This window comes from Penicillium antarcticum, assembly GCF_028974205.1.
Source record: "Penicillium antarcticum strain IBT 31339 chromosome Unknown utg000009l_segment0_segment0, whole genome shotgun sequence".
In the NCBI taxonomy this organism is placed as follows: domain Eukaryota; kingdom Fungi; phylum Ascomycota; class Eurotiomycetes; order Eurotiales; family Aspergillaceae; genus Penicillium; species Penicillium antarcticum.
This window is the reverse complement of record NW_026695307.1, coordinates 1,743,510-1,763,706: the sequence shown is the minus strand read 5'-3', so window position 1 is coordinate 1,763,706 and position 20,197 is coordinate 1,743,510. Positions and strand designations below refer to the sequence as shown.

Sequence of the window (20,197 nt, the reverse complement as noted above, 5' to 3'; positions counted from 1 at the left end):
AAAGAGGTCCTGTCGAATCCCTCCCTTGTCTTTTTGAAGCCTTCTGCACACCAGCGCAAAAGCTGACAAGAGCCTCCTGGGGAGTAGTACCCCCCCAAAAAGTTATGAATGGTTCGGTATATGTTACAACACTATTATACAGTATGCATGTTGACCGCAACAGGTTCGCATAAGCGAGATTGGTGTAACCCATGTCCCAACTTGAGTGGAAATTTATTTCGATGTGATCCGACTTGATTGCTAGTATGCACGATTGCGATAGTTCCATGATCTACGCGCCTCGAGCAGAAGCAAAGTTGTTGACCTGTCAAATTTCATAGTTGAACGGGAAGCCGAACGTATGTGACTGGAGGATACGGGTCTTTGATCTGCAAGGCGGTCCAACCTAGGAATTTAATAGTTCGTACGAAAGGAAAAATAAGTGATCCTCGATAAAAAGCTGTCTGACGCGAAACCCGAGCTAAATATATGCATAATACAAAGACCGACATCTCTCATAGGCCGGTCCAATTATATTTTGGGCAAAGTTGACCAAATATGGATCTTCAACTGCGCCTCATCCCTGGGGAACTTAACGGGATTTCCCCGAGATAGCTCTTGCAGGACAGGTGTAAGTTCGAACTACCCAGTAGTATCTTGCAGACTTTAACAGGCCAGGATGTCACACGTACATAATCCTTGAATGGGTTGCAACTCTATCCAAAAGATACTTTTCGCAATTCATAACAGTCAGCACCCAATACTTCACGTAGTGGCCATTCCATCCATCTGTGGTATTCTTGAGGAAGCACAGCAGCGACGGCCTTTACGATCTTCGCTGGAATTGGCTCATTCCACCAGAACTTGGGAGCATTCTGAAATAGTATAGAGAAATGAGCAAAAATGATAAGCGCCGCCGGTCGGCGTTGCTCAAGAAGCTCCACAAACCCGAGCGGGATTTCAAACAGCCATGCAAACGACAGACTGAGGTAATTTGATGTTTCGGCCCTTTGAGAAATATTAATCTTTGACAGCTGCGGATTGTTAAGAAACTCATGGACAGCTAATCGATCAGTGTTGACCTTAGAATCTTCGGAGGCCAGATTAAATGCCTCAACCAAAATTTCTAGTGCCCGAGAATTAATTTGATTCTCATGGAATTGGCTCGTTGTCGCTGCAGGGTCGGAATTCCATATTCTCGCGAGGTTATGCAGTCGGTAGGCCTTGGTTTCGTCAATATTAATTTTCCCTGTTGCTGATTGACATCTCTCGCCTAAGACATCACTCCAGAGAAGAGGAGCAACAGGGCCATTTTGAATCCACTGGCCCTTGCGCTTGTATATGTCAGATGTTCCTTGGTGCAAACGAAGCCAATCCACGATTGCGTCAAAGAAATCATCCTCCATAAATGTGGCAGCGGGATTGATGACAGTACCGGCAGAGGCAGGAATGTAGTATTCGGCGAGGAACGAGAATGCGAAAATGGCGTCGCAGTTTTGAGAAGTAATGCTCGCCAGCTGGGATCGAAAGTCTTTGAGTGCAGCATCTTGCTTACTGGCAGCAAGAATAGAAAGCTGTTCTTTGTCGCCTGGATTCAAATTTGCCATATGAAGAGCGGCAAGGGCCAAAATGCCCTGGAGCAGAAAGGAATGTGCAAATGCAATTTGCACAACTGCTGTGGCCCATGCTCTATGAGCTTCTGGGCAATCTGACAAAGTTGCACTTGTACAATTCGTGAAGTGGTGCAATAGACGCATGTCATTCAAGGTATAGCCCAGGTTCTCCTTCGCATGCTTGGACGAGCCTTTTCCGGCATCAAGCCTCGGCTTTTGAGCAGAGCTGGCCTTGCCATTTTCTTTTTGTTGATATGGCAGTCCTATGCCCCACAGGTAGGGAGTTGTAATTAGAAAGCTACAACTTTTGTTGAGCTTCGAACACCTGCCGCATATTGGTCGCTGTTCATCGCATTTGACTTTTCGAGTCTTGCATTCCCGGCAGCCCGTTCTGGATTTTTGACCGAGTGTAGCTCGCGCCATGATGGTGATTAATTGATGATGCTAGAGAGAAACTAGAACCAATGGCACGCTAGTCGGTGCGAAACTGCTAGGGATTCCAAGCTGGCATGTTCCGATGAGGCAAATCATGCCACATCCATTTCCGAAACTTCGGAAGTGTACTCACTCACCTCCAAGTTATTCTTTAGGCACTTTTTCTCCGCAGCTGGCTCGCCAATTATCCATAGTTGGACCCAGTTCCGGGTTAAAGACCTTGTGATTGTCTCTAGATCTTTGAGGTTGATCTCATAGACCCACTCCATATATGCTTTGCTCGCACCGACAGATCCATCATTGGTGGACCACCGTCAATGGCGTCAGTTCCTGTGATGTTTTGGAAAGCTGCCTCCGCCAGGTTGTAGCAAGATCGCATTTGACATGCCCTGATTGGAACGTGGTGGGCCTTTCAAGATATTCGCTGGCCTATCTACATCACATCTCAATTGCGGATGAGTCGGAAAATTGGGCTTCAGTCTTCGATAGACTGGAGTATACCGATAAAACCGGGAATACAGGCGATTCTCAAGTATATAAAGCTTCTACATCCCCGAGATCAAACTAATCATTCAAGCAATCATTTAAGCAATCTCTTCAATCTACTTCTATATTCCACTTCAAATCTCAAAATGTTGGGCAAGATCGTTCTCGAGGAAGCCTATGAGCGCGCCGGCAAGGAGGAAAAGTCCAAGGCCGAAGCTGCCTTGTACATTGCCCCCGAGGACCGCGCTCGCTACATGCGCCAAATTCACGACATCAACGATGAGCGTGTCCGTCTGTCCAACGCCCACGGCATTGGCTACACCATCGTCTCCCTGACTGTTCCTGGTATACAGGGTATTTCCGACAAGGCCCTGGCCGAGAAGACTGCCACTGAGACCAACAACTGGGCCGCCGACCAGATCAAGAACAACTGCGACCGCATGGGTGCTTTCGCCTGTCTGTCCATGCACGACCCCAAGCAAGCTGGCCAGGAGCTGCGTCGCTGTGTCCAAGAGCTTGGATTTCATGGTGCTCTCCTTTGTGACTTTCAGCACTCTGGTTCCAACGGCGAGACTTACCTCTATTACGACCAGCCCGCCTATGACGAGTTCTGGAAGGTCCTGACCGAACTCGATGTCCCCTTATATATCCACCCCGCTGCTCCTTCCGATGTTGTCCTTGAGAAGTTGTACGCCCAGCGCCAGAACTTAATCGGACCCCCTCTGTCCTTCGCCAACGGTGTCAGCCTGCACACCCTCGGCTTGATCTCCAATGGTGTGTTCGACCGGTTCCCTACCGCCAAGGTCATCATTGGTCACCAGGGCGAACACATTCCATTTGACTTCTGGCGTATCAACCACTGGTTCGAAGATGTCAAGCGTCCCATCGCTAACGAGGAAGGCCGGGTGATGGCCAAGAAGACCATTTACGATTACTTCAAGCAAAACATCTGGATCACTACCAGTGGTCACTTCTCCACTGCTACCTTGAAGTATGTGGTCAACGAGATTGGTACCGATCGCGTTCTCTTCAGTGTAGACTACCCCTATGAGACCATTGAGAACGGCTGTGGCTGGTGGGACAATGACGCCAAGGCCATTCAGGAAGCCGTTGGTGGTGTTGATGCCTACCGCCACATTGGTCGTGACAATGCGAAGAAGTTGCTCAAGCTGGGCTCTTTCCACGACTCCGAGGCCCCTGTCAACTAAATTTTATATTGATAATATATGATTGCTTATTTAGACTTCGCAAATTCATTTTTTTGGTTCTTATGTATGTCTTGAACACTAGAATAGAAACAAAATTGGAGTATATTTTGTTCAAATCTATCATGCATCTGTCATTGACGAGCGAAGCCATGGCATTTTATTTGGATCTCAAATAGAAAGTCGATATCAAGAAGCAAACAAAGACAGGTACTGTCGCCTATTTGGTTTATACGTGTACGTGCGCTAGTCCGATCTCTAAATCGAAAGTGATACGTCACATAGGGCTATGTGGGCCATCAACAAAGGGATCGATGCTATTGCATGCATGATACAAGCCAATCAAATGTCGCACAGGACACCCTCAAAAATGCTGGGATGAGCGGAACATATTCAAATTGCAGCACAGTAGCACAAAACCCAGCTGAAACTGCTAGTTTCATAACCTCAACACTCTATAGCAAGGGACAGTATACAGACACATTTGGCCCCCAGACCGACCGGAGATTACTGCGTATTGAATCGCCCGATCGACGCCCGACTTTTCTAGGTGGACTATGCAAATCCCCCCTTGCCGCACCGCGATGCATCACCCAGCATTGCTTTGCTTTTTAGGAAGTTACAAGGAGATGTGATCCGTACTCATTTGACGCTAAACACAAAATTGCAATCCTACTGGTCCACTTGGGCACGGTTTACGCGCATGTTTGGTTTTTCCTGACTGTCAGCGCCACAATATTGCCCATAGACAGGCGTCTAACTTGACTGAAGCCGGAACATGGAAAGAAAGTATCTTCTCGGAATAAATTGTAGACGAGTCATTCGATCGCAAAAGAATTCTACATGAATCAATGCACGTGGCAGCCATATGGGCATCGACCCTCGCATACAGCATTCCTGGGGTTGCGACTTGCCCGATCTGCCTTCTGTGCACCCTGTTCGATTTTGTTGAACCTAGTGGGGTGGCGTGCTATGTCCTCCTTTTCCATTTCCCTCTTTTCTTCTTCTTCGTTTTTTTGCCATGGCCTGAAGTTCCTGCTGAACATTTGCTTTGATACGCTAATACGGACAGCAAGATGGTGGTGATCGCACGACAAATCCCTCGGAATAGCGAGAAGCCCACCAAGTCCGATTCTGCTATAGATGAGGCTCGACTGGAGTCAGCACTTGGCCACAAGCAAGAATTGGTTCGGAATTTTGGATTATGGAGTTTGACCAGCTTGGGAATTGTCATTGCAAAGTATGCGCCCTGCTTCTTGAAACGAATTCACGTACTAACGTGACCAAGCTCCTGGGCTTCAACGGGAGGGACCATTGTCGCAGCACTTCAAAATGGTGGACCTATGGCCGTTCTTTACGGGTTGATTCTAGTTAGTGTCTTTTACACGGCGATTTCAGCATCGCTAGCCGAACTTGCTTCGTCAATGCCCTCTGCCGGTGGTGTCTACTACTGGTCGTCTGTACTAAGTCGCAACCGGGGCAAAACAGCAGGCTTCTTTACGGGATATTTAAATGCCTGCGCCTGGTTACTATCCGCATCTTCAATGAGCTCAATGCTAGGCAATGAAGGAGTCGCCATGTATTTGCTCCATCATACAAGTGTGAAATGGCAAGCTTGGCAAGTCTTCATTGTGTTCCAGATTGTTAATTGGACCTGCTGTGCTATTGTGTGCCTGGGGAACCGTTTCATCCCTCTTCTCAATCGCATCGCCCTCACTCTGTCCATGGTTGGACTTGTCACGACTGTGATTGTTCTTGCGGTGATGCCAAAGAAACACGCAAGCAGCCAGCAGGTGTGGGTCGAGTATCACAACAATACAGGCGGATGGTCAGATGGGGTTTGCTTCATGACTGGACTGCTCAATGCTGCATTTGCAGTCGGAGTGCCCGACTGTATCAGCCATCTCTCCGAAGAGGGTACGTGTTTCACACGAAAAAATGGCGATATTCCCGAAGACCGCAAACTAACTCCAAGTTTAATTAGTACCCAAGCCTGAGACCAAGGTTCCTCAAGGCATTATGCTACAAATGCTCACAGCCTTCATCACATCTTTCGTCTACCTAATCGCACTCTTCTACTCTATCCAAGATCTTGACGCAGTATTCGCGAGCAACATCGTATCTTTCCCAACTGCCGAAATCTACCGACAAGCAACCGGATCCAACGGGGGTGCCATCGGCCTGATTGCTGTGCTATTTCTCGCAACATTCCCGACATTAATTGGCACTTTCGTGACAGGTGGCAGAATGTGGTGGAGTCTAGCGCGCGACAATGCGACACCGTTTTCAAGCTATTTTGCCCACATTCATCCAACGCTAAACTGCCCGGTCCGTGCAACAGTCGCAATGAGTGCACTTGTGACTTGCCTAGGATGCATATACATCGGTAGCACTACAGCGTTCCAGGCGCTAATCTCGTCATTCATTGTACTCAGCTCACTCTCATATTTTGGCGCTATCCTTCCGCATGTCCTGTCTGGTCGTCGAAATATGGTTCCTGGGCCGTTTTATATGGGACAAAATCTCGGCATGGCGGTTAACATTGTTTCTTTGGTGTACATTTCTGTCACTGTTATTTTCTTCTGCTTCCCCCTTGTGTTGCCTGCCACTATCCATAATATGAACTACACCAGTGTTATTATTGTTGGATTGATGGCTTTGACTGCTTTGTGGTGGCTATTCCGTGGGAGACGTCAGTATCATGGTCCACATTATAGCTTTGAGGCTGCTGAGCGGTTGGCGGCGTTCCAGGAGGGCAAGGAGGGTCGTCGATCTTTTATTGATGTTGTGGATGGCTTGCCTGTTGGCTGCGTTGCGCATGGCTGACGAACTTAATACCGACATGTTCTAAACGACGAAACTGGGTGGCTTCTTGAAAGGACTTTTCTACTTCTTGTTTATTGTTTGGCCTACATTCTATATCACGGCATGTGTATTTATACAAGGTGCGTTTATACGTTTGATGAATATAACAGAGATCAACCTTCAAGCACGACGCATATGATCTTGCTTTTGGTGGTCCTGTGAGATGACTCGTGGATTTGTGAGAACGGACGGAGTTATACCTTAAAGATCGAATCTATGATTTTGACCTCTCGTTCAGATTGGGCATGTGTTTGGTGGTATGTCTGATCGCCGGTGGAACTTGAGATTCCGAGGAAATCGAACAAGCTACATTCCAATATGTGCCATACTATTCAGAGTCGGTTAGAGCACATGAGGCCAAACTCCAGAGCAAAATTGAAGGAGGCAATTCACGTTAGGATCAAAACCAGATTCCGCATTTCGCGTCAGCGTTTTGTTCTATGCTCCAGTTGAAAATTGTCACTTAGGTAACGGTCACATAGTAATGGCAAGTGCAGCTACACATTATCCTGGAGAAATAGGACATATCTTTACTACTTGCAGCTACTCCCTGTTATATCCTATTTGATTGTAGATCGATGAACAGTCTGTCAGCTCGGCCAGCTCGGTCTCACCGATTGTGACAGGTGAGCCCAAGAGTTGAAAGAATGACATTGCCCATTATAATGTGCATATGGGCTCGGTAACGACAGTGCCAATTCTTAGTGCAATAATAAGCACACCATAGTTTCTGGTCTAACTAACCAGACGAGTGAGAGACGACAGACGCAAATCTGGTAAGGAATGGCGATTGACGCCTCGCAGATGCTATTCGGACCTCCGTCAATAATCTAACCACGTTAGGCAAAGCGTCCCGACTGTATCGGAGGTCGAGGGATCCCCAGAATAATGTCACTTCTATTTTTCATTCCTTTTCACATCTCTTGCCGATCTAATATTGTGCCAAGAACGAGGCAGCAAACAACGCTGTGCTCCCCGACCGGCATCACCACATCGTAGTTCCGCTCGCGTGACAACCTCGCGGACCGGGATCGGAGTTGATGGGGTCTGCTCCGCAAACCGAGCACGCGCGCCAAGGCCGCCTTGCGACAGAAGAAGAAACTCTTCTTGCTCAAGATGTCTCCGACCTGTCGAGTACCGAGGGCGACAGTGATTCTGAGAGCACGGATACTGCGATCTTCAAAGGTGATTCACTCCGCACGAGGAGGTTAGGCACGGCGCCGTTGGTAATTAATGGTCGACGGCTATCTTCCGATGAAGATGATGGCGGCAACTCCGACAGCATGCCTGAGCAAGCAGAGGAAGAAAAGCCGGTGACTTGGAGTTCGCTGCCGAAAAAAGGCCAATTAGCAATTTTGACATTTGCTCGATTGTCAGAGCCCTTGACCCAAACTTCTCTGCAAGCGTATATGTTCTATCAGCTCAAGTCTTTTGATCCGTCTTTGCCGGACTCGGAAATCACCGTGCAGGCGGGTATTCTCCAAGGCAGCTTCACAGCCGCGCAGTTTCTTACTGCTGTTTGGTGGGGGCGGCTCGCTGATGCGGAATGGATGGGAAGGAAACGAGTTCTGTTGATTGGACTGTTAGGCACTTGCATATCTTGCCTGGGATTCGGATTCTCTCGGTCTTTCACCTCTGCCATGATCTTTCGGACACTTGGTGGAGTACTGAATAGTAACATTGGTGTGATGAGAACTCTGATTGCCGAGATCATTGCTGAGAAGAAGTGAGTTGATATCCTTTCACAATTGGCCGCCAGCAGCTGACAATTCAGGTTTCAATCCCGGGCATTCTTGCTTCTCCCTATGTGCTTCAATGTTGGTGTCATAATAGGCCCAATCCTCGGTGGTTCCTTGGCAGACCCCGTCCACAGTTTTCCTCAATTCTTCGGGCCTGAATCAGTCTTTGGCAGCAAGGAAGGTGTCTGGTGGATGGAGCATTGGCCTTATGCGCTACCCAATGTACTAAGTGCAATCTTTATCTTCGCATCAGTATTGGCGGTCTTCCTTGGTCTCGACGAGGTGAGTATATTGCATCCCCTTCCACGAAACTGCCCGATTTCTAACAATCTCATCAGACTCACGAAATTGCACGATACAGAAAGGACTGGGGACGCAGCTTGGGAAAACGAATCTACCGAGCTCTGACCCGATCATCAAAATGCCACCGCCCATTCCCACGTGCTAGAAATGATGGCTCGGTCTATCTCGACGACAACGTTGAAAACTGGTCGGTACCATCAAGCCCGGCCCTCTCGCGGATCCAGTCTAGAGCACACAAACGCCCAGGCTTCCGACAGATCTGGACACGCAACGTACTCTTGACTCTGTTTGCTCACTTCCTGCTTGCCTTCCACACGAGTGCTTTCGGCTCCATGACCTTCGTCTTCCTTCCTACACCCAGAGCCCCAGAAGACTCCCGCAGAGGATGGTTCCACTTCAATGGTGGGCTGGGATTGCCCTCTGCCCGCGTTGGGCTTGCTACAGCTATCATCGGCTTTATTGGTCTACCACTGCAGATCTTCCTCTATCCGAAAATCCAAACGAAGCTCGGGACAATGGCCTCTGCCCGCGCGTTCATGCCATTCTCTCCACTCTCATATATTTTGATGCCATTCCTTGTGATTTTACCGCGTATACCATGTGTTGTATGGTCCAGCTTCACTTTGGTGGTTAGCTTCCAGGTTATCTCGCGGACATTCATCTTGCCAGCTGCCATTATCCTCGTCAATAACTGTGTCACAGATCCATCTATTCTGGGCACTGTACACGGCGTGGCACAGAGCATCTCCAGTGCAGCCCGTACCCTGGGTCCATTCTTGGGTGGTTGGGGTCTTGGCCTTGGTCTTGAGAACAATATGATCGGGGCTGTCTGGTGGGCACTGGCTGTTGAAGCCTTGATTGGATGGGCTGTTCTACACACCATTCATGAAGGCAAGGGGATTGAACGAAAGAAGGAAGTGGAGGAAGATGAAGAATGATTGATGTGTGGCATGATCCCAGATACCCCGGCATACATCTAGAGCTAACTCATAGAAGTGCACTTGCATTACGTCGCAACAGCCCGTTAAGCTTATATGTTCTCTCTTTCAACATCTCGGGTATTTGTTTGCAAGTATCAAACATTAACACCCTTTCATTGGCACTATATCCCACACTCGAATGTCGTATTTTGCTTTCTCTTTTTTGGCCTCTTTTTTGCTCATTTTCAAATGCGTTGGGTTCTAGATATTTGATTATTGAAACTGAACGAAAATCATTAACTGGATGCAATTGTCTCTCAGCTATTTCTTCCACTATGGGGTTCGTCCTATAATCCACTAACTATTGGGTTTTTTTGGAATAAACTACAACCAGTGACCATTCAGAAGCAAAAAAAAAAAAAAAGAGTGAAAACACCTAGCATGCATCCATTACAATGTCGGTCAATCTGCCTGTTCAATCTTGAAACTCATAAAATCATAAGGAACCCTCCACAAAACGCTTGTCTTGGTCTGGTCCATCCATGTAACCATGTAACTTCACCAAGATGCGTTAAGTTCGAATACCAGGTGTAATGAACGCCGTCATCGCCTTAACAGCATCACCATCATGAGCCTTCAACAGCTCTGTAGCCTTGGTCTTAGTCAGTTCCAGCTGATCCACCTGATGCAGATATAATCGTCAGTAACCAAACTGATATCAAGACCGGGCAAAAACACGCAGGAAGCATACCAACAGTGCAACATCAGCCGCTGCAACCTTGACAACCTGCTTCCTTGCAACGCCATCGACCTTCTGTGCCTGCCCAGTCCCCTTCTTAGTGGCTTCCTGTCCACCAGAAATTTCCAGTCGACTCATCGCCTTCCCCAGAGCTTCTTGGTTGGCGAAATTTGCCTTTGCGGAGGAGGTCCCCGAGCTGATTTCATTTGTATGGAGAGAGGAAAGGGCGGCAGCGGCTTTGCGGTCTTCGGCATTTGTGGGGTGAGGTTGGTCGACGTTGTCTGGGTCAGCCGTTGCTGATGGAATAGGGTCTGACATTGTGAATTTTGTGTGTTTGATCTAGTTGTGAGCAGAAGTTGTTTAGGAGTAGAAATGTAGACGTTGGTTCCTTTGACAAGTGTATGTACGTACGTCATTGTTTGCCGGCAGAATATGCAATGCCGCCTTCAGAGGCGACCTCACGATCAACATGACTGCATCCTCTTTCTCAGTCCAACGCTTACAATAGTCGCGATAAGGGACGCCTCATAGCTGCACTACGCAAAATACACATTACATTTTTCATGCGGGGCGGCTTCTAGGGTTAAATTATTGCTACACTCGAAGATATTCCAACTCAGATAATGAATTTAAGAGTGGAAACTAGCTAATGCAGCGAAAATATGCTGTATCTGTCTGATGCTGGGATAGATTCCGAGATCATTGTCACGCGGCCCTTCTCACAAAAGAGAAGTTGGAATAGAACACAAATGGAAAAAGATCAACCTTCTTAGTTGCCATCGTGGTGGTCACCCTGAACGACAACGCCGAGCAAGACCTCCTCATCCTCCTCAGTGGTGTCCTGGGCCTTGGTCTTCTTCTTGTTGGGGGTGTTGCGAGGACGGCCGGGCTTGCGCTTCATGGGGGAGCTGGTGGCCTCGGAGGCTTCCTCCGTGGAGGCGGGATGGGCTTCCTCGTTCAGCTTGCGGAGGGTGTTGATACGGTGCTGGATAGCACGCTTGTTGCACTCTGTCATGTTCTTGTTAGTGTGGGTCAGACCATGATGTGAGAGTGGAATACGTACTTGGTCCCATACCGAAGGCGATGGCTTCAGTGTCAAGGTTGAAACTGGCGGCCTTCAGCTGATCAATGATCAGGAGAAGAAGCTGTTTCGTGTGAGCAGTGATGCTTCTTGTAGATTGAAAGACACATGTACCTGGGCATCAGCCTCGGGAGTCCAGTTCAGGCATCTTGATGTTTGGTTGGGATGTGTTGATGTTTGGGTGGTTGGTGTTGTGGAGGGGGAAGAGAAAACAAAGTGAGAATTAGATTCGTGGGTGATTTATTTGCACTTTCCAGGGCAGTAGTTTGTACACTGCTTGATAACTTCAGTCCTATCAACTTCGACCAACGCTGCTACCATTCGTTGTCACGGATGTCAAGAGGATCAATATCCAACTTCCGGTGCCACCTTTTGCCCTTCTACATAGAAAATTCAAATCTTTGAACAGCACCTCAATGGGCTTAGAGAATTTGCTATCTGCTTTCTTTTGGGGTGATTTTGAGGGGGTTCAAAAAGATCTACGATCATTCCTGTGTTAGAAAATAGCCATCAATGACCAAAGTGAAGGTAGCTATTAGAGAGAAGGTTTACTTCAACCTACACGCGTTTGGGGCATGTTTTCAAGGCGATAGTGCTGAAGCGTATTGCATGCTACATCAAAATCCCGATAGGGCAAGGCAGCAAGTGGTCATGTTCGACCCTCGGAGGCTCTTAGAACAATTCCTTTGAATGATTCTATGTGGTCAACTATATTCTGAGCCAAACTTATTTTATATTGAGGTGTGTCTATATTTATCAATGTGCAATGGGATTCATTTCAATATGTGCAGGGATCCAACAGATCAACTATTCCTCCACAGGGAAGCCATAACCAACCAGCATAGCTGGCTCATCAATGTTGTGGTGTTGGTAGCTATAATCAAATGGTCAGCCAGATAATCAACGGGAATCACGAGGGGCTCCATTACCTGAGAACGCCAACAGCACCAGGGTCAAGCATCAAGGATAGAGGGAATTCCATGGGGTACCCAAGCCAGCGCTTGGTGAAGGCACGAAGAAGATGACCATGGGAAACAAGGAGGACATCGGCAGGGTTCTCGCCATGCATGTTACCCTTCTGAATGGAGCGAATCTCCCGAATGAGATCATCAAGGCGGTCTGTGACCTGCTGCGCAGACCTGTGCGATCCAGTCAGATATGTGTCAAGAGCCGCAGGATTAACGCGAACGACTTACTCTCCGTTCTCACAACCATCGCGCCAAATATCCCAAGGCTTCTCGGCATCGAGACCGTGCTCCTTTCGTAAGGCACGGATATCCTTGGTCAGCATGCCTTCGTACAGACCGTAATCCCATTCGGCAATTCTGCCGGTCTCAGAGATTTTGTTTGCATCTCTCAGGGCCTTCTGATCGGCATCATTGAAAGCAATTTCAAAGGTCTGCATTGCACGTCTGCGAGGACTGATGTAGACGTGGGCAAGGTTGGCGGGATCAATCAATTTGCCCGGGCCAACAATAATCTTGCCGGAAGCAGAGACCTGCTTCTCACCATCTTTGAGGAGCTCAAGCTCGGTGACACCGGTGTAGCGTCCATTCTTGGACCACTCGGTTTGACCTGTGACGCGTTAGAGAATTTTGGATGTTAGGTTGTTTGGACATACCGTGTCGGTAGAGGAAGACACGGGGAGTGCCAGCGTCTTTTCCAGGCATTTTGTAATGATATAATATGCAATACCAATAGAGCAAGGGGAGGAATGCGGGATGAGGTGGGGGCAAAAAAAATGAGGAACGAAATTCCGCGCTTGGCTTCACCGGTCATCGCGCCGGGTAGCCCCATAGGACCCAATCATAGAGACGAATAGCATCACCTGCGGAATTCGGCTTATAACTGATTGTCGAACATTTGACGGAGGCCCCTCCGCGGGGTGGAATTCTTATCGATCTTATCGCAACTCTTTTGAAAATTTACCTCGAGCATAGGAAGCCTCGAATAACTCGTGAAACCCCAATTGGGTTTCTCCAGAAACAACTGGGCCTGCAGCTTCTATAGAATTCCTCTCCGGTCCGTTCTCGGGACGGCGCACTCCTTGTTGCCCGCCGGGAGGACCTTGGAAATCGAACTATTTTGTCTTGGCAGATATGCTGGGGATCATGTCCAGAGATAGACAGCCTCTGTACCAGGGATCCAAATGACGTAAACTGTGGTTAAAATCACTATGGTTGAAGGCCTAGCCGCTGAGACCTGCATCTATAGAACCGCTATCTCTTGCAATGAGTAATCCGTTTAGATCCGATAATATATTGAAGCTCAAGTACGCCAATTGGTTCATAAGCCTTACTTTACAGTAATCCAATCACAATATCACCATACAGATCAGCCTCTAGATCCAGCCTGACTTTAGCATGCAGATCCAAATGAATCCTGATATTCAGGCTTCCATCATTCTTCTTCTCAACCTGATCCCCGTCTTTCTTATTCTTCTTGTCAAGTGCACGTGCGGCAGATGGTCCGATCAACGGGTCGTCTCCCTGGGCCAGTGTCTGAGGGTTGACAAGGTCCTGAATGGGGTCGGTAGCATCGCTCGCAGTCGAATCATCCGAGTTCTGGCGGCCTCGTCGGTTACCAGCTCCAGTTATGGGTGCGTCACTATCATACCCATCGACTTTAGAATTAGCCTTTGTGACCTGTAGATATGGGTTCTGTTGGAGACAAAGAAATAATAGGAGGGTATAGAGTGTGAGCTGAGCTTGGATGTACCTCAATGCTTGGGTTGGGTTGACCATCTTTGTACTTGTGAGATGTCTCTAGGGGATGTCTTGCATATAATATATAAGGGATTGGTGGAAACTGTGTAAAACCAAATAAAATTGGCTGAGTATCCTTTGGTATTTATGTCATTCGAGGTATCGCGATCTCCGACATAATCAGCGACACGAAGCTTAAACGTCGAAAGTACGATATGCATATCCTATCAAATCACTTCTTTGTATAGAATCAATAAGTCATACAATGCGTCGTTGCCACGCTGTGGTGGAGAATGATAGCTTCCCGGCAGGTTAACGTTGGTTCCCGAGTGATGGCCAACGATGGTTCCTTTGGTTCCGAAAGTTTAGTAGAACAAGCGAGCTGCATGCGGAAGCTGTTTTTATTCCAAGTACAAGGAAAGAAAGTAATTTGATCTACCGCTCCTTGAAGGTCGAAATAAACATCGAGTGAGATCATCCGGCACGGCAGAGCCGCTTCCTCCCGAGGAAGTCACGATCATTGCGAATAATTGTTTCCACACGCAAGTTGCAGAACGTCGAAACTACATATTCATCAATTTAAACAAGCTCCCTTTCTCCAGTCCTAATTTAAAATGGTGTTCGGGATCGTCATGATGGCGGCAATGGTGCCGACCATGATGGGCGTCAATGAAGCGACCAAAGGCACCAAGGATCATGAAAACCAGCGGCGGAAGAATGCGCGAACACAGCGATCTCATCTTCTGGTTCAGTGCCCATCCTATGAGGAGCCACTGCAGCAGAGAAAGGCAGTCCACAATGCACAGGTATACTTGGGCACAGATGGCAAAGTAGGTCACCCATTTGATTTCATATGAAGTCTAGTACTTAGCCATCCTAAATCCAGGTCTATATTACAAAGTCGAACTGCCCACAGCTCTCACTTTTTAATGGCGGATTCTACCCACACCCTGAATTTCCACCTGACAACACAGCAGGGTTTGTTACCATCTCGGGTGAAGCACCTCCGACTCTGCGTTGGCTTTACGTGGATTCAAAGACTCATGAGGTGCGCTGGGGCGGCCGACAAGAAAGCCAAGGGAATTTATGTGGTCCTTTTGACTGGACAAAGGATGAATCACGCGTCACGTTAGAGGGCTGGGAAGGTTGGATGGCTGTGCGGCTTCCGCGCGATGAAATGTATGCCAAGGAGTTAGATATGGAGGACACTCAAGGACTTTGGAGGCTTTATTTTGATCAAAACGATGATGGAGCTGATCTTCCTCCGGGCGCTGAGGTTTTAGAAGTCATACTCAGTAGAACTATGGCCGAGTCCTGATCTGATGAAATCGTTTCAATGACAGACATCCTGAAATTGTCATATCTACAAGATTGATAGACATAACTGATTAATCTCTATTCAGTCTACTCTCAACTTGGCCTATATATCCTGTAGTGCATATCAAAGGGTGGAGGATCAAAGGCGAAATGTAAAGCTCGAATAAGCTAGCACACATATTGTCTCAGTCTGTACCGAGATCGATACAAAGAATGTTTAAAGTCCATGAAATCTTTTTTCTTCGGTCTTAGAGTCCTCCGCCTCATTTCAATAGTAATTGTTCATTCTGTCATTCTTACCTGGCAACAGATAAAAAAAATAAACAATGGCATTCATGGTTTATATGATATTTCCCTTCTCCACGAACAGCTATAAATGGGGCTTAACTTCAAGCTTCTTCGGCTCTCCAGCACCAAGCAACTTTCATTTCTTCCGTTGAACTCAACAACCATACTGCCTACTCTTGCAAAATCAAGCCATCACATTTTCCCCGAAAATCATCGACTAATTCCCGCAAATTCACGTCACAACTTACATCCTTCGCTCACTATGGCCCCCAGAATATCATACCTCCGTTGATATGTACCCGATGGTTCATTTTTCAATGCAAATTTACATGCAAAACATCAGACTGACTGAGAGGCGGATTATCGTGAGTACTAGTGCAAGTGTGCCAGGCTCATCCAAAGGCCAATTGAAACTCTCTCCAGAAAATACATCTTCCAAGAGGAACTTGGCAGAGCATTGAATCAGATCCACGATATTCAAGATCTTGTCAGAAACGTCAAAATAGCGGCAATCCATATGCAAAGCTACACAACATACTGCATGATCGGCCAACAAGTACTCCATAACGACTTCACTTTCTTCGTAGCAGCCACTTGTGATTCCCTCGTTTGTGCATTGGTCAATTTGATAGGAACCCTTAAATCAGACACCGAAGGCATGAACAACGGTTCCAGTGATTTAGTTGTTAGTACGAGCCTTCTGGCTTTGTACAACTCAGGTGTCCGGAGTGGATTCTATTCGGTGGAATGTCGATAATCCTGGTTGACCGATCAAATAGCTTGATATTTCCGAAGATGACCGTCTATGATTGTGGACGGAATGGCTGCCAGTGCTAGGGGAGGTCAAGAAGCAAAATATCAGAAGAGGACGTTGTGATGTGGAAAAGTGGATCAGAGAGTTATATTTGAATTAGAGGATAAATTTAAAGGGCGATTTTATTTACCGACAGAGAGAGCCAAAATGACTTGATTTATAAGGGTATTGATGCTCCGAATGCCAATCTAAAACATTAAAAGTAGATGGATAGAAAAGTCCCACGGTCCTACTTTACAGAGCAAGGGCAAGGGCCAGAACACCAGCAGCACCGGCAACACCCATGGCAACACCACCAGTAGGAGCGGGAGCACCGCCAGTGGACTGGGAAGAGGAGGCAGAAGCCGAAGCAGAGCTAGAGTTGGCGTCGGAAGAGGCAGAGTTGGAAGTAACACTGGCGGAGGAGGAACCAGTAGTGGTCTCAACAGTAGAGGAAGAAGAAGCAGTCTGGCTGACAGTCTCACTGGCAGTGTTGCCAGCAGTCATGGCGCTGCCAGTTTCAACGGCAGTACCAGCGGAAGTCAGGGAAGCGCTGTTGGCGGTGGTCCCAGAGATGCTGGCGGCAGTGGCTGAAGCTCCGATAACCTCGTCATCGAATTGGGAAGTGGCCCAGGCCTTGACGCTGCTAGGAAGCGAGTTGTACCAGGCTGGGTAGGTACCAGCTGCGGCGTCGCTGATGATAGCGGAGCGGGATTCCGGGTTCATGATGTCGTCGTACCACGAAGATGGAATGGCGGTGGCCAGGACAGTCAGAATGGAGCTGGGCACATCGGCAAGACCGTAGCTGTCACCGGAGTCGTAGCTATCATAGAGATCGCTGTCGTCATAATCGTCGGATGTCTCGTAGCTGGACGATGTACCGGTGGCATCTGGGGCAGGGGCAGCCAGGGCCGTAGCGGCGAAGACGAGAGGAACGAGCACCTTGTACTGCATTTTGGGATTTGAGTATGGATGAAGATGTAAAAAAAAGGAAACAAGGAGGTTAAATAACCCTGTCAGCATAAGCTTGGAATATTTTGGGGCTCTTTTTCTTAGGGTCCGGCCCACGTTCGGCCCCAACTAGCGCCAAACAAGCAAACTCAAACGAGCACACTAACTTTAGCCAACGTTAGCGGCGAGACATGTCCAATAGTACCTTTCTATCCTATGGGGCTATCGGTTCCTAGCCAAGGCTTCTGCAGGGTTGCCTGATCGGAAATAGATTGGCCCGCCATAATTGACACTGAAAACGCCACAGCTTGGATTCATTTATTTTCTGTAAGCGTGGAAATTGCATGCCCCTTTTTTAGGCTCCGTGGTCCGATCTCAATGCCTATTCAGAATCTTGGCTTAACGATTTATTGCCTCTAGGGGCCGATTCAACTCTTTGTTCCGTCAACTCCACTGGGCCCCGGGCTTCATTCAGTCTTGGGCGTCCGGGGACTGTTGCAATCTTGTTTTTTATTTTTCGGCCCCCATTCTGCTTGATTTATCCTTTGAGCGTTTTTTCCCCCCATTGCAGTATTTGAACTCCGATCCAGTTCATCAGAATACGTTGATAGTAATTAATAAAGTGGCTTTCACTGTGGGCTTACAGTAGAAAATTCAATCCAGTGCCTCCTAAGGAAGCTATTGTCCGCCTGTCGTTTGGGACACCGGTACAGTTATCATATGCTCCCTGATACTTTGATTCCGTCTCAACTTGGCCCCGACCTTCCACTTTCAGAGTCAAACGAATACCAATAGCACTGCTAGTCAATCATAGTTACTAGACCACTGGCCCACATTTCGCACATTAAAGACATTATCATATCATAGCTTCAGCATAGAAATAACTTAATAGCACCATTGAACGATCTTTATCTAGTTAGATTTGAAATGCACAAGGCCACTAGGTTGAGCTAAGATGATAGCAACATACGCACTTTGTACACTTTGTGGACATGAAGGTGATCATAAGGCAATAGGTTGATCAACGCAGACGTTAAAATATTTATAGATCTATGGGTTCAAAGACCAGAACACAAGGATCTGCTTTCTCTGATTCAGGGCTTCCCTAACTTATGCAAAGAACGAACGCGGCTTCTCGCATATGCAAGAAAGCTTTTCGAGAATATTATTCATATGCGACACTCAAACCGGGCAGGATTCACTGAGATTCAATAGGTTGAAGATTCTCATGTAGCCAAGTTTAATTGAAGTGTGGGTCAACAATAGAGAGTAGTCCAGGGCTTAGACGTTGCCTTCATGTGTATGGTCCCGGCCAAGTCGACAATAAACGCTTTACTTCACCCAGCTGTAATCGACATAATAGAGAAGATAATCTTCAGATGACTTTATATGAATACGATTATGTCTGTCTTCATATATCAACTTCATTCAACGAATTGGCCAGCTTGTAGGTTGCATTAGGCGCAACCAGGGGACATTCAACTAATATATACTTAGTCTGCAACAGCAAATCTAATTAATCACGGACCCAAAGGAGATAAAACCTTCAGCTATCGAAGCCAAGCAAGCCCAAGTTTTTGAGGGCGCTTCTCGCTGGCGTGATATCCACATTGAAAACTTGGGAGAGTTTACGAATTCCTCATCTCGAGGCTCATGAACGGTGAGGTCATTCCAAGTGGAAAAGAGGGAATTTCGTCTGCGGAAAAATGCGATCATTCCTGGTGGAAGGTTTCCACGGCCATTGCGAAGTCTAATAACTGGCTCTGTGCCTTGGATACCGAGGAGACTAGAGCTTGTCTGTTCAAGAAGCTGCTGATAAATGGATGGGTGGCAACAACGTGTTTATCGAACTAGAATTCGCCTCAAAGTAAGGGGCTGCCATGTTGTTCTTAGTCTGTTTCGGTTTCCCCGAAACTAAAAATGAAAGTTGTAGTTCCAGGGCCAACCTGGCCGAAGAGCTTGGCTGGACTGCAAAGGCCGGTCTGACTAAACTCGAAGCTGCCTGTCTGGACGAAGTCAAGACCTTGATGGGGGAAACAGATAGAAATGATACATTACTTGCCAAGGCAACTGTGGCTAAGAAAAAGGGCGAAAGTCGATCTGTTTAAATTGGTTCATTTTCCTACAATTGTGCTTGTCAACGTGATCAACATTCCATCCGGCGAAGAAACATAGATCAGACTAGACCAATTGTTGAAAGGTGACCCTGGGCCATTGAAACAAAGTTGCATGGGGTACTCTGATCTACATGTTAGTACCTAAATCAGTGTCTAGCCAGCTTTGAGTGACATGGTAGAACTAAGACAATATAACGTATTTCACTGCCGAGTAACGCACACCACCGAGCGACGCAGTCCAAATTCCATAGTAAATGCGATAAACTACATCTCGACACCCACCCTTTTGTTTTTTTTACCATGAATACTCAATAGCTGCTGATAAATATTCTTAGTACTACATATCGATTTCAGGGAATTAGAAGTACTATCTTATTATGGTATTGAAAATTACGTTGCTTTGAGCTAGCAATGATTGCATCTCACTGAGCGGTGATAATTTGCTAGACTCTGTATAGACTAGATATCATATGAACATTAGTGGGCTATAGAGCAAATTCCCTAGAGGCTACTGTTGTTAAGGTATCAAGTTGTGATTTATCGCATTTACTATGAGGTTCGGACTGCGTCGCTCGGTAGTGAAATTCGATATTGCTGTGGAGACGCCTGACCTTCCAGGCATGAAATGAGTCATCTCCGTGAATAAGCGCACGTGGATTCA

At 47.2% G+C, this 20,197-nt stretch overlaps 10 protein-coding genes across 10 annotated transcripts; 4 read left to right on the top strand and 6 right to left on the bottom strand.

Annotated features, from left to right (window-relative positions):
* Positions 1–695: 695 nt before the first annotated feature.
* Positions 696–1,586, bottom strand: N7508_009029 (uncharacterized protein; the record flags this gene model as incomplete). The annotated part of the gene is made up of 1 exon (XM_058467092.1): positions 696–1,586. One exon carries the CDS (start codon positions 1,584–1,586, stop codon positions 696–698), a length of 891 nt encoding a protein of 296 aa, XP_058314938.1.
* Positions 1,587–2,659: 1,073 nt separating this feature from the next.
* Positions 2,660–3,721, top strand: N7508_009028 (amidohydrolase family protein; the record flags this gene model as incomplete). Its single annotated transcript, XM_058467091.1, has 1 exon — positions 2,660–3,721. One exon carries the CDS (start codon positions 2,660–2,662, stop codon positions 3,719–3,721), a length of 1,062 nt encoding a protein of 353 aa, XP_058314937.1.
* Positions 3,722–4,794: 1,073 nt separating this feature from the next.
* N7508_009027 (putative choline transport protein) lies at positions 4,795–6,544 on the top strand (the record flags this gene model as incomplete). The annotated part of the gene is made up of 3 exons (XM_058467090.1): positions 4,795–4,958; positions 5,007–5,635; positions 5,703–6,544. 3 exons carry the CDS (start codon positions 4,795–4,797, stop codon positions 6,542–6,544), a joined length of 1,635 nt encoding a protein of 544 aa, XP_058314936.1.
* A 1,079-nt stretch (positions 6,545–7,623) lies between these two features.
* On the top strand, positions 7,624–9,563 carry N7508_009026 (putative MFS multidrug transporter; the record flags this gene model as incomplete). Its single annotated transcript, XM_058467089.1, has 3 exons — positions 7,624–8,309; positions 8,358–8,604; positions 8,661–9,563. The coding sequence occupies 3 exons, from the start codon at positions 7,624–7,626 to the stop codon at positions 9,561–9,563; spliced, it is 1,836 nt and encodes a 611-aa protein (XP_058314935.1).
* Positions 9,564–10,116: 553 nt separating this feature from the next.
* N7508_009025 (uncharacterized protein) lies at positions 10,117–10,602 on the bottom strand (the record flags this gene model as incomplete). Its single annotated transcript, XM_058467088.1, has 2 exons — positions 10,117–10,227; positions 10,297–10,602. 2 exons carry the CDS (start codon positions 10,600–10,602, stop codon positions 10,117–10,119), a joined length of 417 nt encoding a protein of 138 aa, XP_058314934.1.
* A 451-nt stretch (positions 10,603–11,053) lies between these two features.
* N7508_009024 (uncharacterized protein) lies at positions 11,054–11,487 on the bottom strand (the record flags this gene model as incomplete). Its single annotated transcript, XM_058467087.1, has 3 exons — positions 11,054–11,292; positions 11,348–11,454; positions 11,480–11,487. 3 exons carry the CDS (start codon positions 11,485–11,487, stop codon positions 11,054–11,056), a joined length of 354 nt encoding a protein of 117 aa, XP_058314933.1.
* Positions 11,488–12,172: 685 nt separating this feature from the next.
* On the bottom strand, positions 12,173–13,035 carry N7508_009023 (uncharacterized protein; the record flags this gene model as incomplete). The annotated part of the gene is made up of 4 exons (XM_058467086.1): positions 12,173–12,239; positions 12,295–12,504; positions 12,562–12,940; positions 12,987–13,035. 4 exons carry the CDS (start codon positions 13,033–13,035, stop codon positions 12,173–12,175), a joined length of 705 nt encoding a protein of 234 aa, XP_058314932.1.
* Positions 13,036–13,665: 630 nt separating this feature from the next.
* Positions 13,666–14,109, bottom strand: N7508_009022 (uncharacterized protein; the record flags this gene model as incomplete). The annotated part of the gene is made up of 1 exon (XM_058467085.1): positions 13,666–14,109. The coding sequence occupies one exon, from the start codon at positions 14,107–14,109 to the stop codon at positions 13,666–13,668; it is 444 nt and encodes a 147-aa protein (XP_058314931.1).
* A 575-nt stretch (positions 14,110–14,684) lies between these two features.
* Positions 14,685–15,388, top strand: N7508_009021 (uncharacterized protein; the record flags this gene model as incomplete). The annotated part of the gene is made up of 2 exons (XM_058467084.1): positions 14,685–14,900; positions 14,957–15,388. 2 exons carry the CDS (start codon positions 14,685–14,687, stop codon positions 15,386–15,388), a joined length of 648 nt encoding a protein of 215 aa, XP_058314930.1.
* Positions 15,389–16,723: 1,335 nt separating this feature from the next.
* N7508_009020 (uncharacterized protein) lies at positions 16,724–17,422 on the bottom strand (the record flags this gene model as incomplete). The annotated part of the gene is made up of 1 exon (XM_058467083.1): positions 16,724–17,422. One exon carries the CDS (start codon positions 17,420–17,422, stop codon positions 16,724–16,726), a length of 699 nt encoding a protein of 232 aa, XP_058314929.1.
* Positions 17,423–20,197: the final 2,775 nt, after the last annotated feature.